Genomic DNA, 16,288 nt, shown 5'->3' on the forward strand with positions numbered 1-16,288 from the left:
ATCACAATATTGGTATGTTGGTCCTAACTGTAGTCTATGATATAACAATTTCTGTATTTAGTCACTTTCCAATGTAGGTGAAGGGCAACAACAGACAGTGTAAGATATGAAATAACAATAATAATATATAATTGATAGGGCAAGATATGACAAAATAACAATCTGTGGTTTATCAAGGGCTCATAAGGGAGGGGAGAGCGGAGAGGGAGGGGAAAAAAAAAGAGGACCTGATGCAGAGGGCTTAAGTGGAGAGCAAATGCTTTGAGAGTGATTAGGGCAAAGAATGTATGGATGTGCTTTATACAATTGATGTATGTATATGTTTGGATTGTGATAAGAGTTGTATGAGCCCCTAATAAAATGTTTTTTAAAAAATTAAAAAGCCAAGATGTCAAAAAAATATATAATTGATCAAGAATTCACAAGGGTGGAAAGTTGGGGGAAAGAGGTGAAAAAAGAGCTGATACCAAGGGCTAAAGTAGAAATGAAATGTTTTGAAAATAATGACACTAATTACTTCCTTGGAGTTGATAACCATTCTTATCCTTTTCTCATCAGTTTTCCTCCCCATTATACAATGTAATTTTTGTAACATTGTTTCTATACTACTAAAACAAACCCAACGTTATACCCATTTTTACTAAAGGTGGTAGTGTTTCATCGTAGGCTTTAAATTTTTTATTAAATTGATAGATTTTTATAATTGAAGACATAGAGAAACAATCCTGAGGAGTGAAGCACAATTAGTAATTGGACTGTTACGAGGATACCCTTTTTACCCCCACCCCTTGTCCCTGGGTTTGTTAACACCACTACCTTTTCCCCCACTTTCCCCTATCCCATGTCCCTCCGGAACTGTCGGTCCCATTGTTTTGTCCTCCAGATTGTTCATCCAGCCTATCTTACTTAGACAGACCTGTGGAGATAATAACATGCACAGAAACATGACAGAGTAAAACCAAGCAACAATATACAAGAAAGAAAAGCTTGTAGTTAGTTCAAGGACTTTTTGTTGGCCTTTAGGAGTGTTTTCCAGTCCAGTCTATTGGGGTACCACGCCTGGCCCCAAAGTCCACCTTCAGCATTCCCTGGGGACCTCGCCGCTCCGGTCCCTTGCTGTTCTGTTGCACCCCCTTAGTGTTTTGCCTCAGTGCGGTGGGATCAGATGGGGGCACAATTCCCACACTGTATTTCCAGTGTTGTCCCGTGTAGGGTTATAGGTCAGGGAGGGACGTCATGTCTCATAGTGGGTTCGGCCATGTGGTCCTCTCTGTGGACTGGCTGCTCTAATTGGGAACATTGTCTTCAAGGCCTGGTGGGCCAGGCTGTGCTCCACTCTCTCCTCTTCCATGTTCATCTGCTCCTGTGTGCTCCGATCAGGTATGTCCCTATCCCAGAACTGCAGATTCAATGCCATCCTTTGAAATAAATTCTTCTGGGGGAGGATACACTTTTTTTCCCTTTGACATAAATATATTTTGATAACCAATTTATCTTATCATCATACCTTTTTATTTTCAAATGTATTCAAAACAACAACAAAAACTGTTGGATATGCTTCTTTATGTGTTGGGAACTCTTCAACATGAATTCAGAAAAATAATTGTGTTAAAATGAATAGTTGGTGATATGACATTTGTATTTTAATTAGATTATACATATCACCCTATCCCGCTTCAAACAGAATTTTTGTTTGAAACATGGAAGTAATTTATTTAAATTTTTTGTTACCTTCTTAACAAGCTGAAAATTTTCAATTGGTATAATATACAGATGGTGAGTTTTCCAAAATCCTCTGAAGATGAAAAAAATTCAAGTGTGAGGTAATAGGTTTTTCAAAATAAACTTGCATTGTTTCTTTACTGTGCATTCACATTTAGGAGGACAACTTCTAATTTTAGCTCTCCTTTAGTGGCATTCTTTTCAATCCTTGTCCACATCAAGATTAGGATACATACTTCAGTGATTAAAAGAATGAAAGTAGTTTTGAATTTAGTAATCTGTTAGCTGAAAGTATTGCCTATTGCCAAGAATAAAATATTAAATATGTTTTTAATCACACCTGTAGATAGGTAATGTTTAGTTGTTAGAATATTGGTTTTCTTGTAGTACTAGAAAAATTCCTTAAGCTCTGTGCCTTGGTTCTTTTTAAAAATTATAATACATACTTCCAACTGGTTGTTTGCTATTCTTTCCAATACAAATTGTACATTCTTTTTTTTAATTGTACATTCTTTAGAGGCTATCTTGAAATTATGTGTTCAAAATCTATCGATAATAATCAGAAAATTTAAATAATCGATATAAATGGAATTTTATGGGCAATTAATTTTTTATATTAGATCAGTGGTTCTCAACCTTTGGATCCCGACCCCTTTGGGGGTTCATTGACCCTTTCACAGGGCTCACCTGATTCATAACAATAGCAAACTTGTAGTTATGAGTAGCATTGAAAATAATTTTTTGCTTGGGGGTTACCACAACACAAGGAGCCTGTATTAAAGGGTCGTGGCATTAGGAAGGTTTAGAACCACTGCATTAGATAGAAAGGTAATCATAATCTCGTCGGTGTTTGTGTTATCTGATGTAAGAGTATCCTATACCTGTGCCTTTCCAAGCTTGGAAATGCCTTAGAAAGTAAGAAGTATCTCCTTGAACCATGACATTTCGTTTTAGCTTCTTTAGGTGAGAAAAACATTATGGTAGTATTGCATTAAAATATTTGTAAAAGGGTGCATGGTTAAAGAGCAAGACTGTCACACTAATGAACTAGTCAGAGAAAATAATTTAAAGCTGATATACTTTAGTATAGCCAATCTTCTATATAATGGATGGTAAATTGTAGGCTTATTATTTCAGAGAAAGATAATGGGCTACTTTAGGTTATTTGACATTTTTTAAAATTCTTTCTACTTTTACCTAGTTTTAAAAATAACTATCTTAAAATTGTGATTAAATATCTTAAACATGAATAAATCTAAGGAAAAATAAATGCTAATAACACTTTAAAGCATTAATTTTATGGGGTTACTTTAAAAATTGTAAATTAAGTGAAAATTTACAGAGCAAAGCATCAGCTTAGCATTCAATAATCCATATCTACTTTGTTTCAACTCATCCATTGCTGTCCTTCCATATACCATGCTACTTTCTCCCTGTGTCTCTGCTTCTGTTCCTAACCCTCTAAACTTTGTCCTTGGTTAAATGCTCCCCTTTAATCTTAAATGGTTGATTATTTTTACCACAAGGGTTGGTTCAGTTCTAGACCAGAGGCAGTGACTAAAGGGCCATACTTTGGGGGATCCTCTCATAATAATTTGAGGTTTTGTTCATATCTTTCTCCCACTCTCTCCAGAATCTTCTAATGGGGTCCTTTTCAGAGCAATTAGTAGTGATAGCTGGGGGCCATCTAGTTGTTCTGGTCTGAAGATTATGGAGACTGATGCTTATGTGGCCTAATTTAAAAAAATTGTTTTCTTACTTTCATCTGTCTTTTTGCCTCGGGACAGGGAGATACTAATGGTTGTACCTTAGATAGCTGCTCATGACATCAGTTGCTGCTTACCCAAGTAGGTTGTAGAACAGTAACTTTGTGAACTGTTATTTACACCTATACACCTTGGGAGCCCGAAACTATCATCCTGATAGCCTGGATCCGTTAACTCATTCCCTCAAGGTCTTAGGTTAGGTCTAAGAAATGTTCATAGGTACATTGGCTGGGTAGTAGATTATTCATTGGACTGCTAACAGAAAGATCAGCAGCTTAAACCTACCAGCCACTCTGTGGAACACAGACAGGCTCCCATAAAGATTTACAGCCTTGTAGACCAACAGAGGTAGTAGTTCTCTTCTGTCCTGTAGGGTCATTATGAGTTGGAATTTATTTGATGGCAATAAACTTTTATAAGAAGTTGTTACATTCTGTTAGTATGAGCCACCACATTCATAAATATTTGCAGCAAAGAGGGAAAATAGTATATCTGACATTTTGTGCATATACTGATATTCTTAAATTTTTTTCTCCCCTCTCAACAGAATCTGTCTATGATCTTCTCCCAAAGGAGTTACAGTTACCTCCACCTAGAGAAACATCAGTGGCATCCATGAGTCAGACAAGTGGTGGTGAGGCAGGCTCGCCTCCTCCGGCTGTAGTTGCTGCTGGTATGCATTTTACCTTACTTTATTAAGGAAAACTAGGTTATTATCTGACCAACATGAACAGTGCTGGCAAAGTTTATCCAAAAGAGTGTGATTTGAGGGTTTGGGGGAGGTTGTAAAATATATGCTTTTAACATTAAAATTTTACAATAGACTTTTCTTGATATAATTATTTCTTAAAATTTCACATTGGCACAGACAAGAACACTCCTAGAATAGACCTTGTCTTCAAATAAGGGAAGCAGTGTAAAGCTGCTTTTGTTGACTACACATAAAAAGGTTAAATACCATGCTATATATAGAAAATCATATCTGAGTCTCTATTTTGTCACTTTGTTAAAACTTACGTAAATGGAAAAATATTTCATTTTGTATCATCTAAAAAGGGACTCAAATACTCTAATCTCTTCTTTTTGCACCATGTTACTGTGGTAATTTCTCTCTAAATATGTACACTTAAATTCTCATTTAAAATTTGGTTGAAATAATGGAAAATTAAAATACAATCTTTATGTGAAAAGGTTTTCTAATTCCAATGCAAAGTAATATTTGAAATTTACTACTGTATTTTTTACCTGACTCTCAAATCATACACTTTATAATGATATAAAATTTGTTGAAATTTTAATTTTGAATTAAAATAAAGATTGACAGACAAGCTAATAAGAAAGAGTCTTGATTAGTGATAAATTATTATGAATATTTTCTTTGCATAATATTAGTTTGTCCAACTGTTAATATTTTTACTGGGTTTATAGGCTGCTAAGTGTGTTTGTTTTATAAAAAGAAATAAAATTACATTTATTCTTAAAGTTGTATGTGCCCTCATTAGAGGTTTCTGCCAAGTATGATACCTCTCATCTTTTAAAATGGTACTTGAAGTCCATAGAAGCATTGTTTTCAGTAAATTCCTTTGTGTAATAAAGAAAACAGTGAAAATTGTGATTCAAATGAAATGTTAGTACTATGGCAGAACTTGTGATTTGGGATTTTGGCAGGGGGAGTATACATTGCTCCATGTACAATTGACTCTCTCTTGAATTGTGTGTACAAGTAGTACAGTACACAGTCTTCCAGATTGAGGGCAGGAAAACTTTACACATGGCAAAGAAACTTACCAGCCCTGCTCACTGTTCATGTATTGCCAGATATTTTCTAACAGATTCTGTGGATTTAATTGTGAATTAAATTGACTAGTAATAAATATATTATGTGGCCTAGTTTTACTTTGTACTTGATACCAAAATGTCCTTAAAGATTTTGGGGGGAATTTAAAGTTAAAAGTTATATCATAAAATATGAAATAAAGTAATATTTTTTATGGAACACTTCACTTTAAATCCACAGGGAGAAATTGACTAACGGATTTCTATTGTATCATATGAGAAATTTTTCTAAAGACATGTTGAATCTGTATAGAACTAAAAGTCTGTTTCTTCTGTGCTTTTTAGCATCTGTTGACGGTAGCTCCTGTTCCTTTTAAAAGCTGAAAGAATGTTAGCTAGGTTTGGAAATGATACTTGCTTTTAAATAATACTAAACTAAATTTTAGAAAATTTTAATATGTAAATAGGAAAAGTTCTTGAATTCAATGCAAGTTTTATCCTTCCCCTTATATATTTGAAAAAATCTCCAGATTGAAATATTAGATTGAACGCTATAAGTTGAAAAATCATAAGTGATTTAGAGGAAGCATTCTGAATTACAGAGATCGACTTAGTAAATTCTTACTAACTAAATATTGAAATCATTGACTCCGTAAAGGTGATAAAAAGAATAAGAGGAAGGTGGGTAGACAGTTTTCTTATATTCCCATATGGAGTGTTTATGATCTAAACCCAATTTTTTATTATACCTATTAAAAATAAAACAACAACATAAATTTGTTTTTAGTTTATTTTGGGATTCAAATGTCAGCAGTTCAAATCCACCAGTCACTCCATGGAAGAAAGACAGGGCTTTCTACTATTTTAAAGAGGTACAGTCTTGAAAACCCACAAGGGCAGTTGGACCCTGCCGTACAGGGTCACCACAAGTCAGCGTTGACTCAGTGGCAGTGAGTGTCTAATTAGGAGTCCTGGTGGTGTCGAGCTTACAACTTGGGGGCTTCCATTTATAAGGTCAGCTTTTCAAAACCCCCAGCTACTCCTTGAGAAAAGTTTGAATTTTCTACTACAGTAACCAATTACTGTCTTGGAACCTCACAAAGGAAGTTCTAGCCTACTCTTAACAGGGTTGCTATGAGTCAGCATTGACTCAATAACAGTAACTTAGGTTTTGGTTTTTGGAATGTCTTATTATTAGAATAGAGACTTTGTGGTACGCTATTAAAGAGAACAGCTTTAATCATTGACTGGTTATTTTAGGGATATTGAATTTTTCGACAGTTTCATATCCTTAGTGAGATAGCTGTCAAAAGAGATTTAGAGTATATTGCCAGTTAATCAATGTCTTCCTGGCCAAAAGACTAAATGACTAGAAAAAGGCACATTCATTGAGACGTCTGTGTTTTTTAATCTATAACATTTACTGTTTTTAAATATGAAATGCATAAACATGATGACTCTTGATGTAGTTAATTCTTCAGAGTTTTGAAGGAGCCGGATTGGCTGCTATCAGGTATGAGGGCCTGGTGGGAACAGACTTCTAGTTCTGCCATAAAGGTTTGTGTTTCATAAGTTCTAAATTAATTTATATCCAGAGACTGGGCATATGGGTATTCATGGACATTCTTTGTTATTTAATTATTAAAAATGTATTCTCACATTCACCAATCTAGTTTTTTTCTTTTCTTTCTCATACATTACTCTGAAGCATGATAAATACGATGCTGCTAATCCACAATCCAGAATTCTGGGTAAAAAAAATGTCTTTCTATCTGTTGCTATGACTCAGTAGCACCTAAAAACAACATTGTTCACGGTTTTAACACATTTTCACCAATAAGGTCTTTTTATCCTGAATCTAGGGTGTGAGATAGGGTAAGAAGCGCTTCTGCACAAATCCTCACCTGCACATGGTGCCAATTGTCAGAATCTGAGAGGAATAGTTGAGCCTGAATTTTGTTCTTCTACTTGAAAGACTCCATCCCAGTTGAATGGTAGTTACAGTTTGGAGTTCAATGTCAGTGATTACCGACTTTAGAATTACAATTTATGAACCTTATTGTAGGTTCTCAATAGATAATACTAATGGTATTTTTCTAGAACAAAAAAATTAGCAAAATGAATTGCTAATTTTTAGCAAAATAAGGAATTGCTCAAGATGAAATCTGAATCATGAAAAGATTCTTTTGATTGTTTGTTGGTGAATATATATGAAGAACTGCAATTTAGGTATTATTTAGAGAACTAAAATGAAATGTTACCATAAATTGGGGCTTTTGAAAATAGGTATGGCACACACACACTAGCTTTTTTGAGATGAAATTCATAAACCAATCAGATAATCATCTATATATATCATTAATGGTTCAGTATTCAAGTATTAACCAGAAGATTATTGTTTAGAAACCATAAAGGTATCTTGGAAGATAGGCCTGGCATTCTACTTCTTCAAGGTCACAGCCATAAAGCCCCTATGGAGAACCTTTGTTCTAAGCACATGGGGTCCCATGAGTTGTAATCAGTTCCATGGAAACTAACAACAATATGTTTGTAATTTGTATCTTTAGATTTAATTTATTTTAAATGGAAAGTTTATTTCAGAAGCAAACAAACTTTAATCTTCTTTAAAATAATTGTTTTCTCAATTAGTCCTAGATCTTTACTGTCTTCATGGTAAACCATTATATTTACTAATTTATATAAAAATATATTTTGGTTAAGGGACTTATTTAAAAATTACCTCATTGGCATATTAAAAAATTTCTCCTAATTTTTCAGCTAAGCAATGCATCAATCAAGCTAATTAATAATTTTTTATTCTTTAACACTCATTATATATGCTGTTGTAGGCCATCTAGTTGATTCTCTTAGCAACCATGTAGGACAGAGCAGAACCGCCCTATAGGTTTCCTAAGTTGTAATATTTGTGGAAATGTGTTGTGACTCATTGGCTGCAGAAATGGGCTCAAATATAACAATTGTGAGGATGGCACAGGACTGGGCAATATTTCATTCTATTTTAGGTAGGGGTGTTATGAATCTGAATAAATTCCATGCAATTCACAACAATATTCTTTATGGAAACAGATTTTCAGGTCTTTTCTTTTTTTTTTTACATTTTATTAGGGGCTCATACAACTCTTATCACAATCCATACATATACATATACATACATCAATTGTATAAAGCACATCCGTACATTTTTTGCCCTAATCATTTTCTTTCCTTTTTAATCTTTTTATTGGGGCTCATAAGGCTCTTATCACAACCTGTGCATACATCAAATGAGCAAAGCACCCTTATACATTCGTTGCACTCATCACTCTCATAATTCACCTTCCACTTGGGTTCCTGGAATCAGCTCGGTTTCCCTTTTTTTTCCCCCATCCCCCTCCCTCCCCGATCCCACCCCTGGTCCCTTGATAGTTTATAAATAATTATTATATCTTATCTTACACTCCCCGGCGTCTCCCCTCACCCGCCTCCCCCTTGACAATCTCCCAGAGAGGAGGTTACACATAGATCTCCGAGATCGGTTCTCCCTTTCTACATGCCCTTCCCTCCTGGTGTGGCCTCTCCCACCGCTGGTGTTGAAGGGTTCGTCTGTCCTAGATTCCCTGTGCCTCCAGATCCCCACTGCACCGCTGTACATCCTCTGGTACAACCAGGTCCGCAAGGCAATGTAGGATTGGGGTCATGATGATTGGGAGGGGAGGAAGCGTTCAGGAACTAGAGGAAGGTTTTGAGTTTCATTGTTGTTACACTGAACCCTGTGTGGCCCATCTCCTCCTCCCTACCCCTCTGGAAGGGGTGTTCAGCTCTCTACAGGTGGGCATTGGGTCCCCATCATGCACTCCCCCTCTTTCACGGTGATGTGATTCTCACCACCACCTCACCTTTGATGTTGGAGACCTGGTCTCCTCTGTCCTTCATGGTCACCTATGTTGGTGTGCTGCTTCCGTGTGGGCTCGGTTGCTTCTGGGCTAGATGGCCGCTTGTTTGCTTTCAAGCCTTTAAGGCCCCAGACGCTATATCTCTCAGTAGCCGGGCACCATCCGCCTTCTTCACCGCACTTGCTTATGCACACTTTCGTCTTCAGCCATTATGTGAGGAAGGTGTTCACACAATGATTGTTTTTGTTCCTTTGTATCTGCTACATGGTCCATTCAACACCTTGTGTTCGCTTAGGCCGTGTGCTTCTTCTCTGTCAGGTCTTTTCTAAAGTGGCCAGTAGTTTCAAACCATTGACATTTCTGTTAGCATCTGTACACTTTTACATTGTGCCACCTGGGCTCTTTCCAATTACATACTAATTAGCCACATTAAAAAGGAGCCTTAGTGGTGCAATGGTTAAAAAAGAGCCTTAAAGGTGCAATAATGGTGCAATGGCTGTTAACCAAAAGGTGGATGATTCAAATTCACCAAACACCCCTGAGGGAGAACGTCCTGTAATCTGCTTCTATAAAGAGTCCAACCAAGAAAACTCTTGGCACTTTTATTCTTCCACAGAGTATACAAATCAACTCAGTGGTATCTAATAACAACTTTTTAGAAGTAATAGAGTTTAGTACTCTAATACTGAAAAAGGAATCTTGATATGGTGTCGTGGTTACACATTGCGCCGTTAACCACAATATCAAGAGTTCTAAACTACTACCAGCCACTCCTCAGGAGAAAGACAGGCTTTCTAGTCCTGTAAAGAGTTGCAGTGTCAGAAATTCACTGGGGTAGTGCTATCCTGTTCTTGTACGGTGGCTATGAGATGGAATCAACTCCATGGCAGTGAGGTGGGGTTTTTTAATACTGAACAATTTTTATTGTGTATTTGACATAGTAGGCTAAGTGGATAACCACAAGGTTGGCGATTCAAAATCACCAGACTTTCCACTGGAGAAAGATGAGACTGTCTGCTCCTGTAAAGATTTATAGTCTTAGAAACCTTGTGAAATAGTTCTACTATGTCCTAATGGGTTGCTATGAGTTGGAATTGACTACATGCCACTCAGTTTGAGTTGCATCATGGCGTCTCCATGTTGTCAGAATAGAACTACATGTATAGGGCTTTAAAAAAAATCATTTTATTGGTGGCTCGTACAACTCATCACAATCCATACATACATCCATTGTGTCGAGCACATTTGTACATTTGTTGTCATCATCATTCCCAGAGCATTTTCTTTCTACTTGAGCCTTTGGTGTCAGCTCATTTTTCCCCCTCTCCCCCCTACTCACTGTCCCTCACAAAGCCTTGATAACTTATAAATTATTATTTTTTCTCTATAGGGTTTTTAATGGCTGATATTTTGGAAGTAGATTACTAAAAAGAAAGGAAGACCTTTCTTTTGAGGTTTTATTGGATAGACTTAATTTGCTAACCTTCCAGTGTACCCAGTCTATGTGTTAAACATTTATACCACCCAGGCACTAAATCAGTTGCTACAGAGTTGATTTCAATAAGTAGTTTTTAAAATTCTGTGCCACAATTTATAAACATCAAGTATATAGCAGATATTTTCAGTACTGAAAGAACTTGATTAATTCTGTTTATATTATAGGAGAGGACACTAGAGAAATAAATTTAATATCCTACAATCAAATAACAGCTTTTAATTCCTTTTAAGTCTCTTAGTTACCTAAATTTAAATCATAGTAATTTCTAAACCATCTTGTTCACACAATGAGGTGAAGAAAATTTAAGTTAACCATTTTGAGTTTTGACACTGTAAAAGAAATGGTGCTAGACAATTTGTGTATCATATATTTAATTATATCTCAATCATAACTACAAGATACTTCTCTTTACTACTGAGAACTTTTTTTTCCTTTTCTTACCAGTCTATTTTAGGGAACTTGGCATTATGTGCTGTCATTTCAATTAAGAAAAAATAAGATTTTGGACTAGGCAGTGTGTAAGTTACTGAGCTAAAAAGGCTAAGGCTTGTTCCTGTACCTGTTTTGGGATCTGTAAAATGAAAATATTCCTAGGAGATTATAAATTTTCAGTAAAAGGACTAAAGAGCTTCACAAAAATAGATATCTCACTCGATTTTTTATAACTTAAATTTACAACTATGTAATTTGCATTTTCTAGAGTTGACTAAGTTAGAGGAGAAATATCTTTCATTGCTCACTTCAGTTAATCAGGGGAACATCTTTGTTTTTTTACCATCCCCCAAATTAAGCCTGAATCCCATTAAAAGGAATGGTTATTCACGTATGAAACCTATGTGTTATGAGATTGTGAGCTAAAGTATTGTTAAATTAAACTTGGATATTTAGTGTAACCATTTCCACTTTTCATAGAAAATTGCATGGTCTCTAGTGTGAACTCAAATTCTGGTTCCAATAATGTTACAAATGGATTTTAAAATCTCTGCTATTTGTGGTTTTGCAATGAAATTATATATAAATTTAAATACAAATATCTGTATGTATGGTGTATGTATGGCTAAAGCTTATATTTTTGAAATGGAAAGTAGACTCAAACTTAAGTAATAATGTCCATTCAGAACCAACATAAACAAATGGATGATTGAAAGCATCTTTCTCTTACATTATGAATTAAAAAAGCAAATTAATGAATACTTAATATAAGCATATAGATACCTTGAGTTAAATAGGAAAAATATATTTAAGACTTTGCTCTATGTGTCAGATCTTTTGCTTTTCAAATTCTTTCATAATGTATTAATGATACTCTGACACACTAAGAATAATTATGTTAGGAAAATACAAATTTAAAACTGCCGAATAAAAAGGGGGAAAAAACCTGCAGAATAATTACTGACGTATTAGAACCCTAAATAGTGATTTCAACTAGACTAGAGTAGAGTTTAGCCTCTTCTAACCCAGTAAAAACCTTTTGGTTTCAGCAACATTTCCTTATCACTTTTAAAGAACATACTTTAGGATTAGTTATTTTATATATAACAAATAGAATATCTAATTTAAAGTGCAAGTTAACAACCTTTTAAGGGTGAGATAGAGAAGTATAAGGATGTTGGCCTGATCATTGGAAGGATTCTCTTGCTGTTGAAGTAAAGATACTTCTTACAGTTTGAGTGTCTTCACCAACACTTGCCCTGTTGTACGTTGTCTGTAAGGGAGTTTAAAAGGGTATGGCCTAAAAACACCTGAGAGAAAAGATCATTCTGGTTTATGGACTAGTTTGCATTAGTAAACAGGAGAACAAATTGGTGAATATGAGATAACAGGTATTTTGGATAAGAAATTTCCTTACATTTGTTTGGATGTTAATAGTTTAATTTTTCAAAGTTTGTTTTACATTGCCTATTTTAGCATGTAAAATAATTTTGGGTATGGAAGTACAAATGGGGAATTGAAACTATTTTAAATATGTAAATTCAATAATCAACCCGACAATTTTTTTTGTTTGTTTTTTTTGTAAAGTAATCTGGAATGCTTATTTTATATGCTGGGATGCTAGTTGTTTTTTCTATTAATACACTTAACTTGCATTCTAGCTTCGCCATTCAGAGACAGGCATCGAGTGGTGGGTTGTGTGACAGTGTCTGTCAATAGTGAAGACAAATAGTGCCAGAGACACTTAACCCATCCAATCTCACCCAGGGTATAGGTCGGTCTCCTTTTCAGACTTCTTTATAAGTCTCTCTCGTTTTTCTCTCTTCCTTCCTTCTTTCCTTTTTTCCTTTTTGTTTTGTTTTGGTTCTGTTTCTAAATAGTGAATTGATACTGATTGAAAGTAAACCTTTTTGTAAAGTTTTAAACTTTACATTGATATTATAAGAAGAAGAAGAAGAAAAGTAGAAAACCAAGGTTGGCATGTAAGGTGTTGACAAAGCAGGTTTGCAGCCACTTTGTGTGTTCTAGATATTTCAATTCCTTGAAACATGAAATGTTGGTTTTATAATTTTTTTCCTTGAATATCTTTCTTCTTTGACCTGAAAATATATCCTTGTATCTGGTGAATTTTACCAAACATGATGCTTAGATTTGAAGTCATGTTGCCAGTAAGAAAAATGTAAGAATCATCAGTAAAACGGAACAATATTTTAACCTGAAAATTGTTTCCATACATCTTTTTTTTTTCTCTCATGATTATTTTCTGAACAGTCAATAATTTATTTCTTCTCTGTTCCACTATTGGTTCACATAGCACACTTGAAAAGATTTTACACTTTTGGTTTTAATGGTGTTTTTAGGATGTGGAAAAATTATGAACTATATGTACATCTTTAAATGATAGGGATCAATTTTAAAATTTTGAATCCCAGTTTAATGTCTTTTGTCATAATTTTTAAGGTAGTGAAAGATTCTTGTTTCTTTTGAGGACTTTAAAGGATATAAATGATATGCTACATATTAAAATGTATGATGTAGTTAAAATTATTTTAAATTGATCATCCAGAACTTCTTAACTTTAAAATATAATTTAAGCAAGGGAATACATAATATCTACACTAGTTTTTATATCAGATACCATGCAAAATCCGTTTTAACGCTCTCACCAAGATATTATCTGTCACTCTTTCAAACCCAACTACTTGAACCATACTGATTTGATCAAGTTTTACAACTGATAAATACAATTCACAATCATTACTTGCATTTGGTTCAGTAATTGGCTACTACCAGTAGTAGAATTAATAGATTTGGATTTAGGACATTATAAATGATGATGCTTTCCTTTCCTTATCAAATGTAGAATTAATCTATTCATTCAACAGTATAAAGTTTTATTAGTAAATTGAAGAATTTTTAAATTTCCCTTTGGTTTAGTGTGTTTTCTGGTATCAGAGAAAATGCTATCGAAAAATAAAATTTTTCTAGTCAAGTTAAACTTGTTTCAAAGATAAGATAAAAATCAATGAAAATGTATTCACTTGTTACTTAGATTAGAAACTAATTTTATCAGAGATAATTAAATTTTGAATTTTTAAAGAATTGCTAAAAAGAAACAAAAACAAAAAACAAAAAAGAATTAGTGAGAGATTTTAAGAAACATAAAATATGTTCCTTACATTATAACTGGTTCTTCCCAATGAGAAAATAAAACCAGTTGTTGAGATATTTTTATGTTTCTGTATTTTCAATATATAGTAACAAGTCCCTACAGTCCTAGCAAATAAAAATGGAGACTCAAACCAAAGAAAAGGGGGAGGTTGTTAATATTTTATTTGCAAGTATATATAATTAAAAACAGACTATTAAGATGGGCCATGACTGCTTTAACATTTTAGTTGTATGGGGTTATCACTTGTTTCATTATATTTTATTTATTAATACAGTGACTGAAAAGACCATTTATTTTTTGAGAGGTTTTCTTTTTTTTAATCGTTTTATTAGGGGCTCATACAACTCTTATCACAATCCATACAAACATCAATTGTGTAAAGCACATCTGTACATTCACTACCCTCATCATTCTCAAATTTTGAGAGGTTTTCATAGATATTTTAAGTATATTCAAATTGTTCTCCAGAAGGTTCTTTAGGAGTTTTCTTAGAGAATGCTTGGAAATGACAAATTTGTATTCTGATAGTTCCTGATAATTATATTTTTTAGATATTTTGATGGGACAATATCTCATTAAAATTAAGAAATTTATAGTACATTTATGGATTAATGTGTAAGTAGCCAATTTGGCTTATTGATATTTTCAAGAAGAGAGTTACTGGAATACTCTTCATAGATACATCAAATATTTATGTCTAAACCTTTAGTAAGTTTTTGGCATGCTATAATGCTATTGTGGTAATATATATTTTAAGCACTTTCAAGTAAATTGTTTTTGCTTTTTCTTAAACCCGATGTGCCCTTTATAGATACTTTATGACCTTTAAATTTTCACTTAAATCCAACACACAAATCAAACATTGGATTTTCATATATCAGTTTAATAAAAGAAGTGAATTTTTACTAACATAAGAAAAATAGATTATAAAAAGAACCCACAGGCCTTAGTTGCTGCTAAAAATTGAGTAATTTTTTGTTTGAAAATGAAGTGGTGCCTTCGTAATTTAAGGTCAAACTGAGATGTTCTTTATTTTTATTTAAAGAGAGCACTTGTTAAGTCTGAAATAGGACAAGGACAAGATAACTAGAGAAACATCACCTGGGTGAGAGAGACCATTAAATAGTCTTTAAAAATACTGTATTTCAATTAAAGGAGACATTCTTCTGTCTTCTTACAGAGTTGGTTTTTGTTTCGTGCTAATGAATTTTTTAATTTATTAAATGTATCTGGAAACTGGAGGTAAAACAATAAATATGGGTTATGTGTCCAAGAAGAGTATTAAAAATATCTTACTTTATGTAGGGTATGATACCACAATTTGCAATATCTGTCCCAAACCAGATATTTATGTGTGATTATTATATCATCTGGACTCTGTAATGATAAGTGTTTTTGATAAGGATTGCAAGATTAGGTGATATGTTCTTAAAAGGTTATATCTTGCATATTAAATTTATAAGTACCACATAACTTGCTTTGAGTTCATGATTACTTTTCATCTGTCATGGACAGGGCTCCCTGAGATGTTTATATTCTGCATTGTCATATGCATGATACTTAGATTCAAATCAAAGTGGGAAAACTTGCTTTATAGAAATACAAGTTCACAGCATTTATACTGCATGCTTTCTGGGTTACACGGCAAATATAGCATGCTGCATACTTGTATTTCTTTGAAAATGAAGACTGTTGACTCATACAAATACACATGGTTTTGTTTTTGCCAATAGTTGGAACAGATGGAGGAATATTAGATATAATACTTTTTCTAGCTTCACTGAAATGAATTCTGTAGTATTTTACAAATAAACAAACAAAAAAACAAGTAGAATACTTTATATTTAAACCCAAAGTGGCTACAAATCAGCTCCTAAACTGTCACTGACATTAGCATCTAGATTTTGTAGTTTTTACAAATCTTTTAAAATATTATTTACTAAGAAGACATTGCATTAATGCATGTTACAAAATTGATAATTTTTTCCTTTAAATTGGAATGCAGTTTAAAGTGACTGAATCTTCCAAT

The 16,288-nt window shown here is 33.8% G+C and overlaps 1 protein-coding gene across 4 annotated transcripts in view; it reads left to right on the forward strand.

Annotated features, from left to right (window-relative positions):
• NFAT5 (nuclear factor of activated T cells 5) overlaps positions 1-16,288 on the forward strand; it is a 149,152-nt gene that overhangs the window by 70,951 nt on the left and 61,913 nt on the right. For 2 of the 4 annotated variants that reach the window (XM_075536980.1, XM_075536983.1), the window contains one exon: positions 4,036-4,161. In XM_075536980.1, coding sequence (XP_075393095.1) covers positions 4,036-4,161 — 126 coding nt within the window. Of the gene's footprint in view, positions 1-4,035; positions 4,162-16,288 lie in introns of those variants that run through there. The other 2 variants (XM_075536981.1, XM_075536982.1) reach the window with 1 other exon arrangement.

Source organism: Tenrec ecaudatus, chromosome 18 (assembly GCF_050624435.1).
Source record: "Tenrec ecaudatus isolate mTenEca1 chromosome 18, mTenEca1.hap1, whole genome shotgun sequence".
Taxonomy (NCBI): domain Eukaryota; kingdom Metazoa; phylum Chordata; class Mammalia; order Afrosoricida; family Tenrecidae; genus Tenrec; species Tenrec ecaudatus.